This window comes from Sus scrofa, chromosome 6 (assembly GCF_054392235.1).
Source record: "Sus scrofa isolate SSC_HxYL_T2T_F1_AM1 chromosome 6, Sscrofa_HxYL_maternal_Yorkshire_Landrace_v2.0, whole genome shotgun sequence".
NCBI classification, from domain to species: domain Eukaryota; kingdom Metazoa; phylum Chordata; class Mammalia; order Artiodactyla; family Suidae; genus Sus; species Sus scrofa.
Genome location: NC_139388.1, coordinates 4,607,825 through 4,629,024, shown reverse-complemented (window position 1 = coordinate 4,629,024; position 21,200 = coordinate 4,607,825). Strand labels below are relative to the sequence as shown.

Here is a 21,200-nt window from a genome sequence, read left to right as displayed (position 1 = left end):
CTAGGCCGGCAGCTGTGGCTCAGATTCAACCCCTAGCCTGGGAATCTCCATATGCCTTGGGGCAGCCCTAAAAAGCAAAACTAAACAAACAAAAAGATCCAAATGAACTTATTTACAAAACAAATACGGAGTTCCCTGGTGGCCTAGCAGTGAAGGATTTGTTTGGTGGTGTCACCACAGTAGCTTGGGTTTGATCCCTAGCCCAGGAATTTCTGCATGCTGGGGGGGGGGGGGGGGGCAAAGCGAAAAGTGCAAAATAGACACACAGAAGGATCTCTGCTATTTTAGTTAGTTATTTGTTTGTTTTCTTTTGTCTTTTTAGGGCCTCATCCATGGCATATGGAGGTTCCCAGGCTAGGGGTCCAATCAGAGCTGGAGCCACCAGCCTATACCACAGTTCACAGCAACACCAGTTCCTTGGCCCACTGAGCAAGGCCAGGGATCGAACCTCGTCCTTGCGAATGCTGGTCAGATTTGTTTCCACTGAGCCACGACGGGAGCTCCTGTGTTTTTTTTAAAAGGCATTTTTTTTTTTTTTTTCGTTTTAGGGTTACACTTTCAGCATGTGGAAGTTCCTGGGCTAGGGGTGAAATGAAGCCACAGATGCCGGCCTAGACCACAGCCATACCGGATCCAAGCTGCATCTGGGACCTACACTGCAGCTTGCAGAAACACCAGCTCCTTAATTCACTGAGCAAGGCCAGGGACTGAACCCGCATCCTCATGGACACTAATCAAGTTCTTAACCCACTGAGCCACAACGGGAACGCCACATCAAGTGTCATTTGAAAGAAAAACAGAAAGACTCACAGTCTTTGAAAACAAACAACGTCACCAAAGGGGAGAGGTGGGGGCGGGATGGATTCAGGGTTGGGACTGGCCCAGGTGCCACTGTACATGGAAGGGACGGTCCACAGGGACCCGGCGCCCTCTGTGCTGACTCCCGTTGGAATGGAGACGGGTGCATGTGTAGCCGAATCGCTTTGCTGTACGGCAGAAATTAACACACTGTCAAGCAACTTCTCTTCAATAAAATTTAAAAAAAAAGAGGACATGGAGAAGCTGGCACCCTCATGCATGGCAGCCGCCGTGGACACGTTAAAGTGTGGGGTTAATACATGACGCTGTGATGCCACTTCCAGGTCCACACAAAAACTCGTCCACAAGTGTTCATGGCAGAATTATCCTTAACAGCCAAAAAGTGGATACCACCCAAGGGGCTGTGAACAGGTGATGCCATGAACAAATGCGCTGCATCCACACAGCAGAACGCCCTTCAGCCATGCCAAGGAAGCAGGCGCTCACCGGTCAAGCCCTGGAAACCAGCGCCGAGTCAAAGAGCCAGACAGGCCACACGTCGTAGGATTCCCCTGAGAGGCACCATCCAGAACAGGCAAAGCCACAGAGACAGCAGAGCACCAGGTGACGCTGGGGGACCCGGGGGGACGGGGCAGGGACAGTTACGGGGCACAGGCGATTACGCCCAAAATCATGGTGATGAGAACATACTAAAACCACTGTGAAAGGGTGATCCTGGCTGTGTGTGAATTATGTGGGACCTCACAGCCTCCTCCACCTCGGCACCCCCTCCCCTAAAGCTTCCCCTCCGACTGGCCGTGAATATGCCCATGGGAGCAGGGGCAGGGCCCGAGCACCCCCAGCTTCCTCTTCCTCTTCTCCCTCTGGAGGCCTGACCCCGTGCGCCTCTGTCCGCTCTCTTGCTGCCACCGCAGCACCACACCGTCAGGGCCCCAGGCCTCAGAGAGTGGCAGTTACTGGGATGCGGACCAGAGCGACGAAGGCTGCTCGGAGGCTCGAGCAGGCAGAGCCCTGGTGGTGGCGGCCGTCCTCCTGCACACTGAAAACCAGGCTGGGTCTGTCCTGTGCAGGTGTTTGGTGACAAGTGCACATCCACCCATGGTCCCTGGCTGCCAGCGTGCCCGGTGGGACTGGGGGCGGGAGGGCCTCCAGCTGGGCTCCTCGTCTCTCCTGACAGGCACTGTCGTCCCCCACCCCACCCGCCCCGCTGCAGCCCAGAGGGAGGCGCTGCTTCATAAAAAGAGAAGAAGGCCCTGGACAGTTCCCGCGGGGGCGTCCGACTGGGTTACAGTCAAACAGCCGACAGTCAGATGAAGCCGCAAACCCAAGGGCAGACTCCGCTTCTGAGCGTGGCCCCTAAGTGCTTCTCCCTGCTGTCCGCGGCCTGAGGCCCAAAACCTCTGCGAAGCAAACAAGGTGATGGGGGCACGATGCTGGCACAGCCCGGGACAGAGGCGCTCGGACACAAGGCCATCAACGTGCCAACCACGTTTGGTGAACCGGTTCCTACCAGCAAGTGTATTCGCAGAGTCCTGATCTTATTCGTAACTTCTCGGTACCTATTTAGAGCAAGCCAACCAACAGCCACGCACCCAGCAGACTTCACGCATCAGGAGCCACGACAGGAACTCCTAAAACCACTCTTAATGCTGTGAGAAGACCCTTTTCAAATGAAGCCCCACAGGGACCACCGATGCCTGGCCGGGCACACCTGGGGCGCCTCCACGGACGGCGGGACCCTCTCCCGGGCCTGCAGCCTGCCCTGCCCACCAGGCAGCACATCCCTCGGGCTCTGGGCCAGCCTGGAACCCACCATCTGCACTCGGCCTGCCCAGAGGATGTCTCAAAACCAAAACTGCTGAGCAGCGGCGTGACCCCGTGACCGTCAGGACACAGGATGCCGGGCACCGCCCTGCCAGAGCTGGCCCCTTTGGATCTCAGGGAGCTGCTCCCCAAGAGCCCCTTAACCTGCCCTCGTTTTCACACCTGTGTCAGTTCCCGCACCACACCTGCCCCCATCTCTACGGGGCAATCGCTCCCTCCAAAGTCACACCCACACCTGGTGGCACCACCATCAGTGGGTCCCTGCTCCCTGCCCTGGGTGAACCTTGGCCTTTTACCAGCGAGAATGAGCTGTTTGCTCCAGATTTTAGCTGAGACATAAAAATAAAAGAACAAAGTCAGAAAGAACGTAGAGATAACAGCCAACCTTTAGTCCAAAGACGTTAAACTAGCTGCGTGTGACCAGGAGACACTGCAAAGGCTGCTGGGGCAGTGAAGTCTAGATGCCCATCGCTCAGCTTCCAGCCCGCTCTTTAGGGAAACAGAATGTTTACACTGGGAGGGATTACAGCCACTGTCCAGACGGATCTCTTCATTTGAAGAGACGGCCAGTGGGAAAGCTGTCCGCGCGCACACGGCACCGCTGTGCCTCGGGAGATGTCTGTTCTCCGCTTCAGGCACGAGGAGCGCTGCCAGCCCGCCCCCAGGACCGCGGGAGCCCCCCAAGGCCCCCCGAGTGCGGCGACCGAGGCGGCAGGAGCCCAGCGGGCGGTACTCACGGGGTCGGTGAGCATGGTCCTCAGGTGAGAGGACAGGGCCAGCACCGCCAGGCAGTTGAAGGAGACGCCGTTGAGCACGGCGTACCAGAAGTCCTTGGACGGCAGCAGCATGACGAAGGTCACCACGAAGTCGGCGTACACCACCAGGAGCCACGTCAGGACGGCACAGACCACGCCGCAGCCGTCGCGGATGAACCAGACCCTGTCCGCCCCGTCGGCCTCGGAGGACGAGGACGGCGCGGAGTCGTAGGCGTCACTTTCGCTCAGCAGAGGGTGGTGCTCGACATCCCGGAGCCGGTGTCCCGGTGACGGCATGGTTTCCCGGCGCACCCTGGGGCGGCACACACAGCGTGAGGCTCGGGGACACACCAGCCCCGGCCGCACGGCTAAGGCGGCACCAGCTCCCGACCCGGCGGAGATGAAGCCCGGGGACCACTGCCACCAGCGCGGCCCGCCGACAGCGCCAGGGGCCCCCGTGTCCGCGCGGACGGACGGCTGGCGGACAGGCCCGCAGCTGTGACCCGGCTGTGGTCCCCGTCCCTCCCCGTCTGCTCGCATTTCTCCCTCGGTTCGCCTGGGACAAGGGGCGTGGGCTGAGGCCCTCGGTGGCTCTGCGCCTTCTCTCCACCGGCCCCGAGCCCCCCCTCGCTCTGCCTTCAGGAGGGGTCCTTCCCTTACTAACCCGCCCTTCCGATGCTTCCCCCTCTTCCTCAAGCACCTGACACCCGAGGACACCGCGGGCCCGCAGATACTGAAGAAAACCTGGCCTCATCCCAGCAAACGTCTCGCTGCTGCTTGCAACCCGAGCCTCCGCTCCTGGGGTCTGACGGAAGAGCGCCGACAGTCACAACAGACACGCGGACAGCGAGTCCGTTCGCGCGGCCTTAGGCGCCCGTGTGGGGGCTGGAAAACGCCACCGGTGCTTCACCAAAGCGCTCCGGTGCTTTCTGGACCCAGACAGCAGCTCCCCAGCAGCAGCAGGCGGGGGCGCCGAGAGCGGTGCCGGGCTCGGGTCGGACAAACAGCACGGACTTTGGAATCTGGGTGTGACCCTTGCCTGAACTGCCACCGGAGCACAGTCATTATGAAAACATTTACCGAGTGCATGAATTTGCTGATGAGAGTGCCTGCGGTAAATATTTTGCAGAATTCCCTCTTGCTATCAAGATACAGACGTGCACGGAGACAGCCGGTTCCCCACACTCTGCTCTTCGACCAAACAGCTTTAAAACTATTTAGGTGAAACAAGACACCACAGATGAGAACGCGGGCAGACCGGAACCAGCCGTTCCTCCGCCGGCCGGCCGGCGTGTCCCGGGCCCTGTGCCTCTGCCGGGTACCGCCCCCCGCCCCCGCCCTTCAGGGCCTGATGTTTCCCTCCGCCAAGCAAGTCATCCTATTCCCGCTGTGGTTCGGCGGATCGGCGGCGCCGAGGCCGTGCAGGGACACAGGTTCCATCCCCGGCCCAGCAGTGGGTTAAAGGAGCGGGTGTTGCCACAGCTGTGGCATAGGTCACGACTGCGGCTCAGATCTGACCCCGGCCCGAAAACTCCACATGCCACAGGGTGGCCAAAAAAAAAAAAAACCAGACCAGCAAAAGTCTTCCTGAGGACGCAGCCCTCCTCTCTCTGAAGAGCGCGCTCTGAAAGGCCTCTGTGCGCCAAGCACGACCACCTGGGGAGGATGGGGGGCAAGGTTCCGTCTCTACCGCCTGGTTCCATCCGAGGGCCGAGACAGGGCTGCCTGCAACTCACTGCGCCCTCTGTCTCGAGAGCTGCCCGGGAGCAAGGCCGCGTCTTCCCTCCGGGCTCCCCGACGGAGCCGCCCAAGCACATGTGTTTTTACAGGCAGGAGCGACACGTGCCCAGTGCCCCTCTGAGGTCCGAACAGCGTCCTGGTGAGGCCACAGAAGTTCCGAGCAAAGCGCAAATGCCCACCCTGGCCTCAAGTGGACAGATTCCTCCGAACAGCGTCCCTCTGCAGTGTGGTCACTTCTCATGCAGGCCACGTCCTGTGAGAAACGGGGGGAGAGCCCCGTGTCCAGAGACACACTGGCCTTCTGTACACATGTGCTCAGCCTGCATCTGTCCAGAGGTCAGGACCCAGGTGTCTTCTGAACGCCTGGACCGGTTCTGCTCAACATTTTGGCCCAGGCACTGGCCAGAGTGGCCGCCGAGAGCAGGACACAGGCCCGTGGCCGCAGGCCTCCCTGGAGCGCAGGTGGCGGCTCTACTTGACAGGAAGAGTGAACACAGACACCAACGCTGGGGAGCAGGACAGCCCTCACGGCAGCTCAGGACTCAGTGCACGAGAAGGCAGAGAAGGCACCCTGACGTCCTAAAGTCACTTCGTCTTCAAGAGAACAATCACTCAGCGTTCCCGTCGTGGCTCCGCGGTTAATGAACCCGACTCATATCCATGAGAATGCAGGTTCAATCCCTAGCCTCACTCAGTGGGTTAAGGATCCAGCATTGTCAGGAGCTGTGCTGTGAGTCACAGACGTGGCCCGGATCCCGTGTTGCTGTGGCTCTGGCAGGGGCCGGTGGCTACAGCTCCAATTTGACCCCTAGCCTGGGAACCTCCATTAGGGTGCAGCCCTAATTAAAAAAACGTTTTTTTTTAATTTAAAAAAACACAAAGAAGGCCATCACTGAACAGAGTGAGGTCAGGCTGGACATAGCCGGGGGCGGGACTTGAGGGCAGGCGCCCGGCTGAGTCACGGCACTTGCCCGCATCGGTGCCAACAGGAAGGAGGGAGGAAGTGAAGAAACAACTCCTTTACGCTGAACTCGTCTAAACCGCGCGGGGAACAGAGCCGAGGGCCGGCAATCCGCGACGCAGCCCGGGGCGGCGCGCCTCCCCACCCGACGCCAGGCGCTGCCGATCTCCCCCGCCTCCGGAAGGTCGTTTCTGAGAAAAACCTGAAAGCACCGCGCCGTGGCCGACGGTCAGCAGATGCCACATCATTGTCTCTCTACTTTCAGAGTCCATCTGGGGGCTCCCATCGTGGCTCCGCAGTGAGCAAACCCGACGAGCACCCATGAGGACGCGGGTTCGACCTCGGGCCTCACTCAGTGGGTGAAGGATCCAGTGTGGCCGTGAGCTGCGGTGTAGGTCACAGATGTGGCTCAGATCTGGCGCTGCTGTGGCTGTGGGGCAGGCCGGTGGCTACAGCTCCAACTGGACCCCTAACTTGGGAGCCTCCATATGCCGCAGGTGTGGCCCTAAAAAGACAAAGGAAGAAAAATGAGTCCCCTTAATGGGAGCTGGTCTATCCCCTTGTCAGGCAAAGCCCCTTCCGCCGAGCACTGACGACAACACGGCGGGTCTCCAACATCGAAAGGGGACAACCTTGCAAGAGAGCCACCCCCACTCCCGCAGCCCCCATCCTGAAGCCTCTGCTAATGACTTAGCAATTCACGCAGGGCCTCTTCCTTCGGACTCTCCTTTTTTTTTAACTGCCGCCCCCATGGCATATGGAAGCTCCCGGGCTGGGGATCGAACCTGAGCCACCGCCACTGTGGTGAGTCGTGAGCCAACCCAAACAACAGGTGACGAGAACGGCTTCCTTGTCCCCACCGACCACCTGAGCCACCGGCGCCGCCTCTTTGGCGATGAACGAGCCGGCGTCTGCTGTGGAGGAGGAAGCCACACACCCCCCGCGGCACACACACCCAGATAAGAGCCGCTCTTACCTCACAAGTTATTTCTAAACATCACGCGAACAGTCTGTGCCTTTTCCTCAGGATCTGAAGGTGCATACTGTCCTAGGTGAGCGGATCTGGAAGATAATAAAATCGGATTAGGAAAGGTATTATTTTATGACAAAAGTGTGCGGTATTTCCCAATGGATGATGAACTTTTTGAGCCTATGTAACCAACAAAATGCTTCCCACGTACAGTTCTGTTGTTCGGAACTCTCGTTAACTGGGACATCATGACCCCCTAAGTTTTCGTTACGAGTTAAGTTTACCGTCAATCCTGAAAACTAAGTAATTTATTTTAAACCTGTCCATTTTACCCTATTACTTTAGCCCTGGTTTTAAATACAAATCTATAAGCTAAAAACCCTTGAGAAAGATCTCCCTAGGAATAATCCAGACCAAATCTGGCCAACCTTCATTCCAAGTCAACAACCATCCTGCCAGCCAGGGCAGAGGAATTACAGAAAAGAGCAGAGGGCGTGGACCCCCGGGGGGGAGGGGGAGAGCGGGGAGGCCAGAGGGGAGAGGGCACAGGCCTGGGGGGGAGAAGGGGCACAGGTCCCAGAGGGGAGAGGGCACAGGTCCCAGAGGGGAGAGGGCACGGGCCCCAGAGGGGAAAGGGGGCACAGGTCCCGGGGGTGAGGAGGCACAGGTCCCAGAGGGGAGAGGGCACAGGCCCCAGAGGGGAGAGGGCACGGGCCCCAGAGGTGCAGGTACATCTCCTGCTGGGCTACTCAGAGGAGACGTAGCATAAGGCAAGCACCCACCTGGCCCAAGCAAAAGGCTTAAAGACACCAAGGGACGGGGGCAAAGAGGTCTGATTCCTGCCAGGTTTCCCAAGGGCCACCAGGACATGCACCACGGACACAGGCCTGTCTCATTCTTAAACAGGAAGAAGCGGCCAGCAGTCGGGTGCTGTGGAGAAAACCAGACAGGACTCACGAGAGAAAGAGCCGCGGACGCAAGAGGAGGAAACAGGAGCCAGAGCAGGTGTGACACCAGAGGAGCACTTTGGGGAGAAATCAGAGACTGCATCTGCAAACCTCAAGAACATTCTGACAACGTCCTAGTAATTGAAAAATGAGAAAATGATGGCAGAATGTTTAAATCTTAAACCCAGGGTCAGCAGAGAGAGTAGGGCAATCGCCCAGGAAGAAACGCTGAACAGTCAGGGGTTTGGGGATAACGGAGACACACCGACGGGACCGCGCTCGACACCCCGTCATAACCGACAGCGGCAAAGAATGCGAAAGAGCATTCTATGTGTGTCTGCATAACTGAATCCCTTTGCTGTACGCCCGAAACTAACACAACACTGTAAATCAAACATTAAAAAAATTCTGTTGGCGTTCCCATCGTGGCGCAGTGGTTAACGAATCCGACTAGGAACCAGGAGGTTGCAGGTTCAATCCCTGGCCTGGCTCCGTGGGTGAAGGATCCGGCGTCGCCGTGAGCTCTGGTGTGGGTCACAGACGCGGCTCCGATCCCGCGTTGCTGTGGCTCTGGTGTAGGCCGGCAGCTACAGCTCCGATTAGACCCCTAGCCTGGGAATCTCCATATGCCGCGGGAGCGGCCCTAGAAAAGACCAAAAAAAAAAAAAAATTATGTTTTACTGTGATGCTGGGTACAATCCCTGGCCCAGGAGCTTCATATGCCACATGTACAGCAAAATAAAATAAAATAAAAATTTTAAAGGACCAAAAGGAAGAACTTAGGAGAGAAAATCAGAGGCCACCAGATGCACCAATCCAGAAGGGTCTACTGAAGGCGGCCCGGCCGCACGGCCACCCTGAGTCCGGGCGCCCCGAGTGCCTCACGGCCAGCCCAGCGCTTTCACCCCGTATCCTTCCCAACACCACCGTCCTGCTCAGCAAACCCGCAGGCGGCATCCGTTTTCTGAAACCAAGACCCCGACTAGGACACCAAGGGGCTGGGGCGGACGGGGGCGGGGGGACGGGGTCTGGGGGATCACGGGGCGGGCAGGCCAGGCTCCCCGGCCTCCGCCTCCAAACATCCTCTGGGTCCTCCCCGTGCCGGGCTGCTCGCTGCCTCCCAACCAGGTGTGCCCCTCCCCGGGGCGCCCGGCCCACCCATCCCCGCCAGCCTCCCCAGGACCCCACTCTGCAGCCCCCGGCCTGTCCCAGCAGCTGCACACCAGAGGCTGCCTGTCACAGCGGCGGCTCCGAGTGCCCTCTGAACTTTTTAATAACCAACGCGGCTGTGAACCACAGGTGCTTAAACCAATGCAGCTGACTTCAGATAGGGCATTTCTAGACAGTAACTTCATTCACTATTTGCGCAGTGGCCAGTAACTTTAAATGCCAAATAACATACTTAATTGTGCCTAATAATATTTTTCCAACTTTCATTCACATTCATTTTGTATCTGTTATTAGCACTGTTATCAGCACTGTTCTAAAAGAAAGCTGGCTTTGCAGAATACAGGACTGCCCATCACAGGCCCCAGGTGTACAGCCGAATCTCTACAATAAGGCCAAATCCACGGTTACTTCTACAATTTTTTTGGTTGCGCCCATGGCTTGTACAAGTTCCCAGGCCAGGACCGAACCCACGCCATAGCAGCCACCGAAGCCCCTGCAGTGACAATGCCAGATCCTTGACCTGCTGTGCCACAACAGGACTTCTCTTATAAATTTTAAAAAGTCACCACAACAGCAACCACTTTGGGAGGCCAGAAAGCGGTCTGGCACTTTCTCAGAGTGAAACCAACACTGACCCCGTCGTCAGCAACGCCACTTCTAGGGAGTCTCTGCAAGGTGACTATGAACGCAAAACACGCACACAACTGTTCACGGCTGCTTCATTCACAACACTCAGCAAGCCAGAAAGAGCCCAGCCGGTCCTCCCAGGAGATGAATGCCCAACGGGGCTGGATATTCCGGTTTTTCAAGCAGGGCCAGCGCTGTCCTCATAAGGCCCTGCAGCCAGCCCTTCTCTGCTCCACACAGAGGGGGCCGGTGGCATTACGGCTAAATCTCAAAAACATCAGGCTCAGTGAGTGACCAGACACAAGAATACATACAGGATGAGTCCAGCTACACGGCCCTCTAACAAGTGAAATAATTTATTTCGGAAGAAATCAGAACAGGGTTTGAGCACAGAGGGGAATGATAAGAGCCTAAGGTAACTTTGAGACTGTTTGCAGTGAGAGGTTCTTGTCTCATCGCAGAAGGAATCCAGAGAAAGGGAAAGCGAGGGTTTATGTCAGAGCGACTGCCCTCTCGGCAGGCAGGGGGCAGCGGCCCTGCGGTGGTTCCCAGGGCGAGCTGGGTTAGGAGGGGCAGACCGATGAGGGGCGGGGGCGGGGGGGAGGTTGTGTCCTTATTTAGCCTCCATCAGACGTGCATAAAGGCCCTTCGTACCTGCAAGGCTGTTATTACTGCAGGGAGGGCATAATGGGTCACAGATCCCATTCCACTCTGGAGATTCGGGGATTCGGGCCCCTCCTATCTCTCGTTGTCTGCCTCCAGGACACTTATCACCCTAAAAGGTGCAGTTTCCTGTCAGCCTGGAGGTTCCAGCTTTTCTCCGTCTGCCCGTGGACCCCACTGTTTACAAGATGCACAGCTTCCTGCCCCCTGGCCTGTGCCCCCCATTCTCTGCTCAGACCAGCTACCTGCCTGCTCTAACTGGCTGATGCAAAGTCCTCTGTCTGGACAGAGCAGCAGGCTACGCATGCATGTGCACTGTCAAAACAAAATTCAACCAGCTGTTAAAAAAAGCCCAACAACCATGAAGTACACACTTAAAATTATGCATTTCATCGAACACTAGTTATGCCTCAATATAAAAAAAAAAAAAAAGAGTAAGAGAAAAAATAACCAGCACAGGTACGTGTGCAGGTGTAAGAGCAGCCAAGTTCCAGGTGCTTTCTCCCTACAGACTCTGCTCTCAAGAGCCAGACCCTGTGTCAGGGCCGCTTTTAACACCATCTTCTGGTAGGTTTCTCAAATGTTTCCTTCTTCCCTTTTTCTCCCGTGCCCATAAACAGAAAATGTATTTTCATAAACAAACTGAAGACAAGTAAGTAAACAAAAGACATCAGTATTCTTTTTTCTTTTTTTTTAGGGCCGCACCTGCGGCATATGGAGGTTCCCAGGTGATGGCTGCAAACCTACACCATGGCCACAGCAATGCCAGATCCAAGCTGCATCTGTGACCTACACCACAGCTCAGGGCAACGCCCCGGGCACTCGTGAACCCACTGGGCGAGGCCAAGGATCGAACCCCCAACCTCACGGCTCCTAGTCGGACTTGTTTCTGCTGTGTCACAACGGGAACTCGGCATCAGTATTCCTTAGTGTATCAGCTAACCGCAAAGAAAGACTCAGGATACTGTTATTTTCACTACTGAGATAAAAAGAATGTCTATCCTAGAGTCTGATATTCGTGTGCGCATTAAAATGCTTTTTAAACCCATCACTGTTTTACTCTTCACACACCCACTGGTGACCTATTAAAAAAAAAACAAACAAAAGAAACCAGAAATGAGCAAATGTCTGCGTCAGGCGCAGAGAAGCCTAAGAAGTAAACACAGCCCCACAAGAGATCTTTTTAATGCAGACATGGGGGCGGGGCCTCCAAGCTGCAGCCCCACTCAAGGCCCCAAAGAGGCAGGATGCGCCACCAGCTGGGACTTCAGCCCACAGGCGCTCACGAACCAGAGAGGTGGGACTCAGGCCCGGAAATAACATGCTAAGTGCTGTGCCCGAGTGAGAGGCGGGTGGTGCTGAGGGAGAGAGGTGACACGGCTGTGTCCAGAGGAACCAGAGAACGCATCCACAAGGACACGGCAGGAGCGGGCCACCCACCCACAAGATCTGTGCAGGAGGAGGCCGTGTGAGAGGCGGGAAAGGGCAGCCTGGGCTGCAGGCCCCCGGCCCCAGGGAGGGCGGGGAGGCAGGAGGAGCGGCTGGGCCTGCAGACAGGGCTCCCGAAGGCCAGGGAGCCTGGAATTCCACACTTCATGCCACGCCCAAGGGAGACGGAAGTTTTAAAGATACCTGGTGACAAAGTGAGATACCTAAAATGGAAGGGGAAGCCAGGCCGTCAGGAGGCACAGCCCGGCCCCAGAGCAGAGGTGATGGAGGCAGGGCCAGGAGGGGACGGTCAGAGCCCTGGGGCAGGAGGGAAGCCTGGGGCAGTCCACACACAGAAGCGGTGCCAGGACCTCTCCCAGCAGTGTCACTAAACGCACAGGAGCTTGGAGACTGGGTGGCGAGAAAGTGAAGAAACACATTTTTTAAAATGCAGTCACTGAAGGACGTATGCAGCCAGAAGGAAAAAAACATGTTTCTCAATTCTCCCTCTCACTTTAAGCTTGGCTTCCCCATTTTATAGATGAGCCACCGGGGACCAGCCCGAGGTCACGGTTAGTCCCGAGACCCGCCGGGACCCTACCCGCTGCATCCTGGTTTGACCACGGCACACATTTCAGCAGCCCAGGACAGCCCCAAAGTGAGTTAACGCCGAAAAGACGAAGAATACACTCCAGCTAAGCCCACTAAACAATCAGACGAAGAAACTATAAGCCAAGAGGTCCTGTTTTTCTCTATTTTTATGCTTATCTGAGCTCTTTCTGCAACTACAAAACCATGCAGCCTCACTTTATCTGTTTTGAAAGGAGGGTCCCAGTTTGCAGACTCAGGGGCCGAGGGCTGACAGAGCAGAGGGACAGCGTGCTCTGCACAGAGGCTGGAGGCGGGCTGTGCGACGTGGAGGGACGCTTAAGAAGAGCGACGAGATGAACAAGGAAGGAGGGCGGCCAGAAAGGACCGCCACGCGGCGCCGCGGGCCAGACGGGGCTGCAAACCTGCGGCTTCCACACAGCGCGGGGGACGGCTGGGCCTTTCACCCCCGCGTCCAGCCCCGCACCCAGAGGCTTACAAGCGGCTGGGGATCAAACAGCGTCAGGACGAAGAGGAGCAGCCTGAGAAGCCAGGTGACAAAACTTCAAGGAACTGGAGTTCCTGGGGGACTGAGAACCAGGCCTAGAGGACGTGACGAGAGAGCCTGGGCGGCCTGGGGACGGAGGCTGGGTCCGCAGGTGTGTGTGTCCATTCTCTTCAATGGAGCTCCCTGGCCCACCTGTCATCGTGAGCATAAGGTCCATGTGCTCCTTTTCCTGTTACTTTCTCCACCTACTACGATGTAAGACAAAACATAAGGCTATAGGGGGAACTTTATTTCATTTTGGTTTTTTTTTTTGGGGGGGGCGCACCTGCAGCATATGGAAAATCTCAGGCTGTGGGTGGAATCAGAGCTGCAGCTGCAGGCCTACACCACAGCCACACCGGATCCTTAACCCATGGAGTGAGGCCAGGGATCGAACCTGTGTCCTCATGGATACTATCAGATTCAGTCCCAGGGAGCCAGGACGGGAGCTCCTATAGGGGGATTTTTACAAATCAGAGGAAGTGCAATTTGGGATAACCTAAGATCTCACGCAGTCTGTGCTCCGCAGAAGGGGAGGGGGGCGGTGACAGGCACGTACATCATGGTCGGGTCCCCAGCCTGAGTGACAAGCTGCCAGGATGGGGCCTGCTCGGAGGAGTGAGGAGAGGCAGGCTCCTTCCTCCTGCACCTGGTCGGCATGGGGCCTTCAGACCGTCCACCCCTGTGCATTCACTGCAAGGGCAGCCGCGTTCGTCAGTGTTCTCTCCGTCCACGTGCAGTCAGCGAAGATTCGGCTGGTGCCTGCAAACCAGACCAGCAGCGCATGCCCTAAGAACCACTGTCTTCTTCTCGAATGACTACATCTGAAGAACAGAGTATCAACCTTTAAAGTGACCACAAAACACACTGGACTGCCGGGCTAACGGAAGCCGCGTCTCGGCAGGACGCCAGCGCACTCCCTGTGCTGTGAGTGGCCACCTTATTTATTACTTAGCCTTTCTAGAAAGTCTTTCGCAGTCAAGTAAAAGATGGCAAACTGAGCAACACACCAGAAGGAGCCAAAGCTCTGGGAGAAGAAAGTTCTTCGGGGGGCGGGGGGTGGGGGGTTCTCCTTCCCCACCAGCCACCTACGGCCTCTCCCCAGGCCCTTCTCTTCCACAGAAACCTGGATGGCACACGCTCCCCACGTGGTGTCACAGGACCTCGGTTCCTGCAGTGAGAACAGATTCCCACACCAATAATCCACCGCCAGGGGTTCCAGGCGGCCAGTCCCCCGCTCCTCGAAGGGTCAGAGCAGAAACAGCCCTGCCGCCAGGGTGCTCTCACCCCACTCCTCCCGGCTCAATAAACCACCACCATCTAGATGCCAAGGTCACACCCGGAGGGCCCCTGGCTGCTCTCTTTCCCCACCTGCCCTCCCGCGATCAGGCACGGAGCCGGGGCCTGCGCAGACCAGGGCTGGTTCTAGACTCACTGCCGCCCCCTCAGCCACAACCCACTCCCGCTCAGCGCCCAGTCAGTCTCTCCAGGTGGAGGTCCTCACAGGCTAAAGCCCCTGCAGTTCGAATAAAACCCAAAGGCCCCCTGTGGCCACACAGCACCCCCCTCCCCCGGCCTGGGGCCTCTGCCCTCGCCTGGACCCACATGCACCTGCCATGCCCGGCACCCCGCACCTCTGCCAGTACTTGCTGACTGAGAGAAGCCAGAGCAGGGAGGAGCAAGGGCGTCAAAGCGGGAGCCCTGGCCCGGGTGGGGTGCGGCAGTCCAGGGAGCCCCCATGGGGGTCGGGGGCAGTGTGGACGGGGAGGGGGAGAGGGGGAAAGCACAGGGCAGGGCTCCCCTGGGGAGTCTGGTTTCAGGAGGAGGCGGCAGAGGCAGTCCCACCCGACGGGCACACATCCACCAGAGCACCCAGCTTTGTCCCTGGACTAGGGCCCCGGCCTGGCTCTGAGAGCAAACCAAACAGCTCTTTTAAAAAACCCCCAACCTAGTAGCCAAACCCTCAAGAATTCCAAATCCAGAGACAAAGAAACACCCAGAGATCCCAAGACCTTCAAGTCCCAGGGAGGAGCAGAGCCTGAACTGGGCTGGAGACTCCCAGCCTCTTCCCCTATCTTCCTGCCAGGCCCTCTTTGGTTATTAGCAAATGAACCTTTTATTTATTTTTCGTCTTTTTAGAGCCGCACCTGCAGCATATGGAGGTTCCCAGGCGAGGGGTCTAATAGGAGCTGTAACCAGTGGCCTACACCACAGCCACAGCAACGAGGGATCCGAGCCACGTCTATGACCCACACCACAGCTCACAGCAATGCCGGATCCTTAACCCACAGAGCGAGGCCAGGGATCGAACCTGTGTCCTCATGGATGCTGGTCAGGTTCGTTAACTGCTGAGCCACGACAGGAGCTCCACACAGGAACTTTGTAATATCAGACTCGTCCAAACCTGCGACACTAGGCACATCTGACAGCCTCTGATGCGCGTCAAGGGCGAGGTAAGATGCTGGAACGGGACAGGAAAGGCCGACTCCCCAACACCCGCCCGCTGGGTATACATCCCCCACTAACCTAAACATGAGGCGAGCGTCTGGCCATGAGGAGATGGAGCCTGGAGGTGAAGTAACTCGCCCAAGTTCATGGCCAGTAGAGTCAGGACTGTTTTGACTCCAAAGCCCACGTTCTTCCAATACAACGCGGCGCCTCCCAGGGCACGAGGTTTCAGAAAATGCCTTTTGTAACAAACAAATGGAGTGTGGGAAATGGGAACCGCTAAGAATGCAAAACATTCTGACCAAGAAATCCTGTAAAAGCCTGTCTCAAGAGAACCTGGAAGCTCCCCTATCCTGATGCCCCCAGCTTACTCGGGGGCAGCAAATACATCATGCCCTTTCCAGAGTGAACCACACCACCAGCTTAGCACAGAGCTGGCCTCTCCGCCGGAATTAAGCACCCTTAGCATCCCGACCCGGCTCCCTTGGCTCCTTCCTGAGGCCCTGACACGCCCTCCTTGCAGCTCCGCCCTGCCCCGTCCCACCTTCCCCACCCAAGCTTAGGCGCCTCACCTCTGCAGAATCCTGACCAACAGAGACCCCAAATCCCGGGACCACGGCAGTCAAGGCACCACTGAATCCGGCTGGCCTGCCTCCAGGCTCATCCACGTGGCGTTCACGCCTCTGTGCTGCTGCTCCCACTGCTTCCTCCCGTGGGAAGACTCCCCCTGGCAAAATTCTTCATCCACCATTTACCAAGCGCCTGCCTCACACAGGGTGCTGCAGGGAAGCCTATGTGCTTCCACGACTGCGAAGGGGCCGTACCAAAACAAGACACTCTATGGCCCCCAAGAGTCTGGATTTTATGAGACCATTGATAAAATTCTACTGCAGATGTTTCAAGCATGGAATGAAGTTGTCGGCAAGACAAGGAGTTCCCGATATGCGGCAGCGGAAACGAACCCAACGAGGAATCATGAGGTTTTGGGTTCAGCTCCTGGCCTTGCTCAGTGGGTTAAGGATCTGGCGTTGCTGTGAGCTGTGGTGTAGGTCGCAGATGTGGCTCGGATCCCACTGTGCTGTGCTGTGGCTGTGGTGTAGACCAGCAGCTGTAGGTCCAATTGGACCCCTAGCCTGGGAACCTCCATGTGCTGCAGGTGCGGCCCTAAAAAGCAAAAAAAAAAAAAAAAAAAAAAAAAAAAAAAAAAAAAAGGACTCAGCAAGCAAAAACAAGAACAGGTGTGTAGACAGAGGCAAAGAAATTAGTGAAAGAGAAGAAAATCAGAGGCAAGTGAGAGTCGACAACTACACGCCTGTCCCAGGACCAGCAGGTCAACATACAGCCACACGTGGGCGCTGGGAAGGAGGCGTCCTCTCTTGCTCAAGGGGCGAGGGGAACAGTGCGGGGCACTCAGAGACCCCGCAGCCAGAAAGAGGCAAAGGTGAGAGAACTCTCCCAGCGGCCTCTGTCTGCTCCGGGATCTAGAAGGCAGTCCCTCGTCAATGGGAAAGCAAAAAAGCGTGTGTGCATCTCTGTGCACACAAGCATTTACACACACTGTGCACGCGCGCACACGGACATAACTTTAATTGGGGAAGAGCAGATACACGACATCATCAAGTCTCAAGCGTACGACAGGCACAGTCTGTAAAGACTACATTCCATTTGGAGTTATTATAAGATGCCAGTAAGATGCCCCATGTTTCACAATCTATCCTTGAAGCTTGTTTATTTTACATAATAATTTGAACCTCTTAATCCCCGACCCGTCTTGCCCTTCTCTCCTTCCCTCTCTCCACTGTTAACCACTAGCTCGCTCCCCCTATTTGGGACACTACTCTATTTTCAGAGGGAAAAAAAAAAATTGTTTTTGATTGTTTGCTTGTTTGTTTTTGCTTTTTTGGGCTGAACCCGGGGCATATGGAGGGTCCCAGGCTAGGGGTCAAATCACAGCTGCAGCTGCTGGCCTACACCACAGCCACAGCAACGCCAGATCCAAGCCACGTCCATGACCTACACCACAGCTCATGGCCACGCGGGATCCTCAACCCAGTGAGCAAGGCCAGGGATCGAACCCGCGTCCTCATGGATACTAGTCAGATTCGTTTCTGCTGAGCCACAGCAAGAACTCCAATTTTGGGGTCTTTTTTTTTTTTTTTTTTAAATGTCCGTACCTACAGCATATGGAAGGTCCCAGGCCAGGGACTGGATCTGAACCTGAGCTGTGACCTGTGCCACATGTATGGCAATGATGGATCCTTTAACCCACTGTAACCCACTGTGACAGGCCGAGGATCACACCCGCACCTCAGCAATGACTTGAGCCACTGCGGTCAGATTCCTAACCCACTGCACCACAGTGGGAACTCCTAAAAACGTTTATCTTTACAGAAGGTACCATGAATGAAGGATGCTGTATAATAAAGAATTTGACCTTGCTCAAGAGGAGGGCTCGGCTTTGTCCTGCGCTGACAGTGTGAGTGGGGCGGCCCCACCAGAAGGACCACCAGTGTGATTTAGGGGGAAGCTCTGGGCCACGGAGTGTCAGCTGACTGCAAACTGAGATCAACCATGTGGGAAGTCAATCAATCAATCAATCAATCCTGCCTGTGTAAGAGAAGCCCCAAAAGACTCCCAACACCTGGGCTCAGGTGAGCACCTCTGGCCGCCAATGCCTGAGCCTCACGTCAATGCCAGGGAAGCACCGCATGTGGACTCCTGGGGAGGGGACCACAGAAGCCCCCCGTGGGTGTGTCCCTGAACTCTGTCCTTTGAGAGGCTTCACCTCACTGACCTCGTTTATTTAAGATTTTTATTTTTCCCATTGTAGTTGATTTACCATGTTCTGTCAATTTCTGCTGTGCAGCAAATCCCTTAGCTGGTTTTCCCTGTAACAGATAAACCATAACTCTGAGCATAACAGATCTGAACGAGTTCTGCGAGGCCGTCCAGCTGGGAATCAAACCCAAGGGTGGCCTGGGAAGCCCCAAACTTGCAGCTGGAATTAGAATCGAGGGTGGTCTGGGGGGGACTGTTCCCTCTCAACTTTGTGGGTGACCAGCTCTCTGCAGGTGGCCTAAACTTTTCTGGGGTGCTAGAGCTGAAAGGCCGCACACAAGTTGATAACTTGATCCTGGACACTGGCTCTGGGGACAAAAGGGAGCGAGAGTGAGTGTTTCAGACTCTACAGTTCATGCTCTGCTCTAGTGTTTGAATTTTTTTCATTTTAAACAAAACAAGCATGTATTACTTCTCTTTTTTTGGCCGCGCCCAAGGCAGATGGAAGTTTCCAGGCCAGGGATCAAATCCAAGCTGCAGATGAGGCAACGCCAGATCCTTAACCCAATGCTGGGCTGGCGACTGAACCCTGCACATCTGCAGCGACCTGAGTCGCCACAGAGACACCTGAGACACATGGGATCCTTAACCAGCTAGGCCAAGGTGGGGAACTCCACTTGGGTTACTTTTATAATTAAAATGCTACTTCTAAGAAACATACTATCAAAATGCTGTTTCAAGAAAACTGTCCTGTAGAGCTATTCTGCAGGGACTGGAGCAGGGAAGTTCTGGAATCATCAGGAAAACTACTACTCAATTCCGCCCAAGCACTGACTGCACAGGGGACTGACTTCGAGCCCCAGTTCCGCTAGTTAACAACGAGCCACCCAAGGCTGTTCTTACATAGAGCTCCCGTCAGTACTTTCCCTCCTGCGGAGAAGGTCAGCTTCCTCGTGTTAACATCTGTCCCTTCTGGAAGAGGCTGTCTTTCTCTTACAGTGCATGGATGAGCATGGCTGTAAAGGTCCAATCCACTCACTGTCATCGAGGCAGGCTCTGAGTCATCGGCAAGCAACGACACGCACGCATTTCTACCCACTTCCACAAGAGACGTGTGCCAAGGGCGCCAACTGTTGTTGCATGAACTCTTTAGGAAACGGCCTTCAGACACTCCCGTTCCCCTCCATCTCCTAACTCAAAGTCCGCCTCCCGCCGTGACGCCTGACAGTTCACAATCCCAATAACCTGAATAAGCCTAACCCTCCTATTTTCCAGGATGTTCACGAAATGCAATTGAACACTTTCTTTTTAGGGCCACATCCGAGGCATCTGGAGGTTCCCAGGCTAGGGGTCTAAAGGGAGCTACAGCTGACGGTCTACACCACAGCCAGAGCAACTCGGGATCAGAGCTATGTCTGTGACGTAGAAGGTCAGCTGAAGCTACAGTGTGGTGCCCGTCTGTGACCTACACCACAGCTCAAGGCAATGCTGGATCCCTGACCCACTGAGCGAGGCCAGGGGTCAAACCTGCATCCTCATGGATACTAGCCACATTTGCTTCCGCTGAGCCAGGACCTGAACTCCCAACAACTGAACCCTTCTGCTCCATTCTGTTTCTCATATAACCCAAGAGACTTTCTCGTAATCAAGCATTCTGACTTCTTAACAAAGTGACTTTTTTTTTTTTTTTTTTTAATGGTCACACTCACAGCACATGGAAGTTCCCTGGCCAGGGACAGAATCCCAGCAGCAGCTGCGGCAACACTGGATCCTTTAACCCACGGCATGGGGCCAGGTATCAAACCTGCACCTGCACAGTGACCCAGGCCGCTGCAGTGTAATTCTTAACCCAGTGCGCCACAGCAGAAACTCCAAGGTGACTTTTTTTTTTTTTTTTTTTGGTCTTTTTAGGGCTGAACCACCACATATCGAAGTTCCTGGGCCAGGAGTTGAACTGGAGCTGTAGCTGCCAGCCTACACCACAGTAACAGCAACTTGGGATCTGAGCCAAGTCTGCAACCTATACCACTGCTCAGGGCAACGCCAGATCCTTAACCCACTGAGCAAGGCCAGGGATTGAACCCTCGTCCTCACAGATACTAGTCGGGTTCTCTACTGATGAGCCACAATGGGAACTCCAAGGCAACTTTTTTTTTTTTTTTTTTTGGCTTTTTTTTAGGGCTGCATCCATGGCATACAGAACTTTCCAGGCTAGGGTCGAATCAGAGCTACAGGTGCTGGCCACAGCTGCAGCCACGCAGGATCCAAGCAGCATCTGTGACTTACACCACGGCTCTCAGCAATACCGGATCCTTAACTCACTACGCCAGGCCAGGGATCGAACCCACAACCTCATGGTTACTAGTCAGATTCATTTCTGCTGTGCCACAACGGGAATGCCCAAGGTAACTTTTTATAAATAAATAAACATTGAAAGATAACACTAAAAAGACTAAATTTGACTTTTCGTTCATTTTGTTTTGCCTTGGCAGTGAAAACACCAGGTCCTTAGCCTGCTGCACCACAAGGGAACTACTAAATTTGACTTTTTAAAAGGTGACTTGAGGTTTTTTTAAAAAAAACAAGTTGTAAAACTATCAGGAGAGTAAATTCATCATCTTTGTGAAGAGTCTAAGAAATATACATTGACCTAGATTTCTAGACCATCTGAATAACAGACAAAATCTATGCGCACTAAGTACAAACACCGAACAGACTGCAAACATTTAAAACTGTAGCACTGATTACACAATACTGTGCACAACCTGGTCCGTAAAAAAAGGCTACGAGGCAGGTCATCAACAGTCCTTACACCGCCAAAAACCTGGTTACCCCTAAGCTAATCAAGTGTGTCCACCCAACAGTGAAAAGAGACTTAGTTCCAGCAGCAATGACTCCTCAGGAGATGAGCCTCGGCTGCAGCAGGGAAAGATGC

General features: G+C 55.3%; 1 protein-coding gene across 3 annotated transcripts in view; it reads right to left on the bottom strand.

The window, feature by feature from the left end:
- The window catches only part of ZDHHC7 (zinc finger DHHC-type palmitoyltransferase 7), a 31,664-nt gene that overhangs the window by 9,624 nt on the left and 840 nt on the right, over positions 1 to 21,200 (bottom strand). The window contains exons 2-3 of one of the 3 annotated variants that reach the window (XM_013998148.3): positions 4,099 to 7,161; positions 3,381 to 3,711 (exon numbers count right to left, since the gene is read on the bottom strand). In XM_013998148.3, coding sequence (XP_013853602.1) covers positions 3,381 to 3,695 — 315 coding nt within the window. In that variant the 5' untranslated portion in view covers positions 3,696 to 3,711; positions 4,099 to 7,161. The remainder of the gene's footprint in view (positions 1 to 3,380; positions 3,712 to 4,098; positions 7,162 to 21,200) is intronic. The other 2 variants (XM_003126823.7, XM_084959350.1) reach the window with 2 other exon arrangements.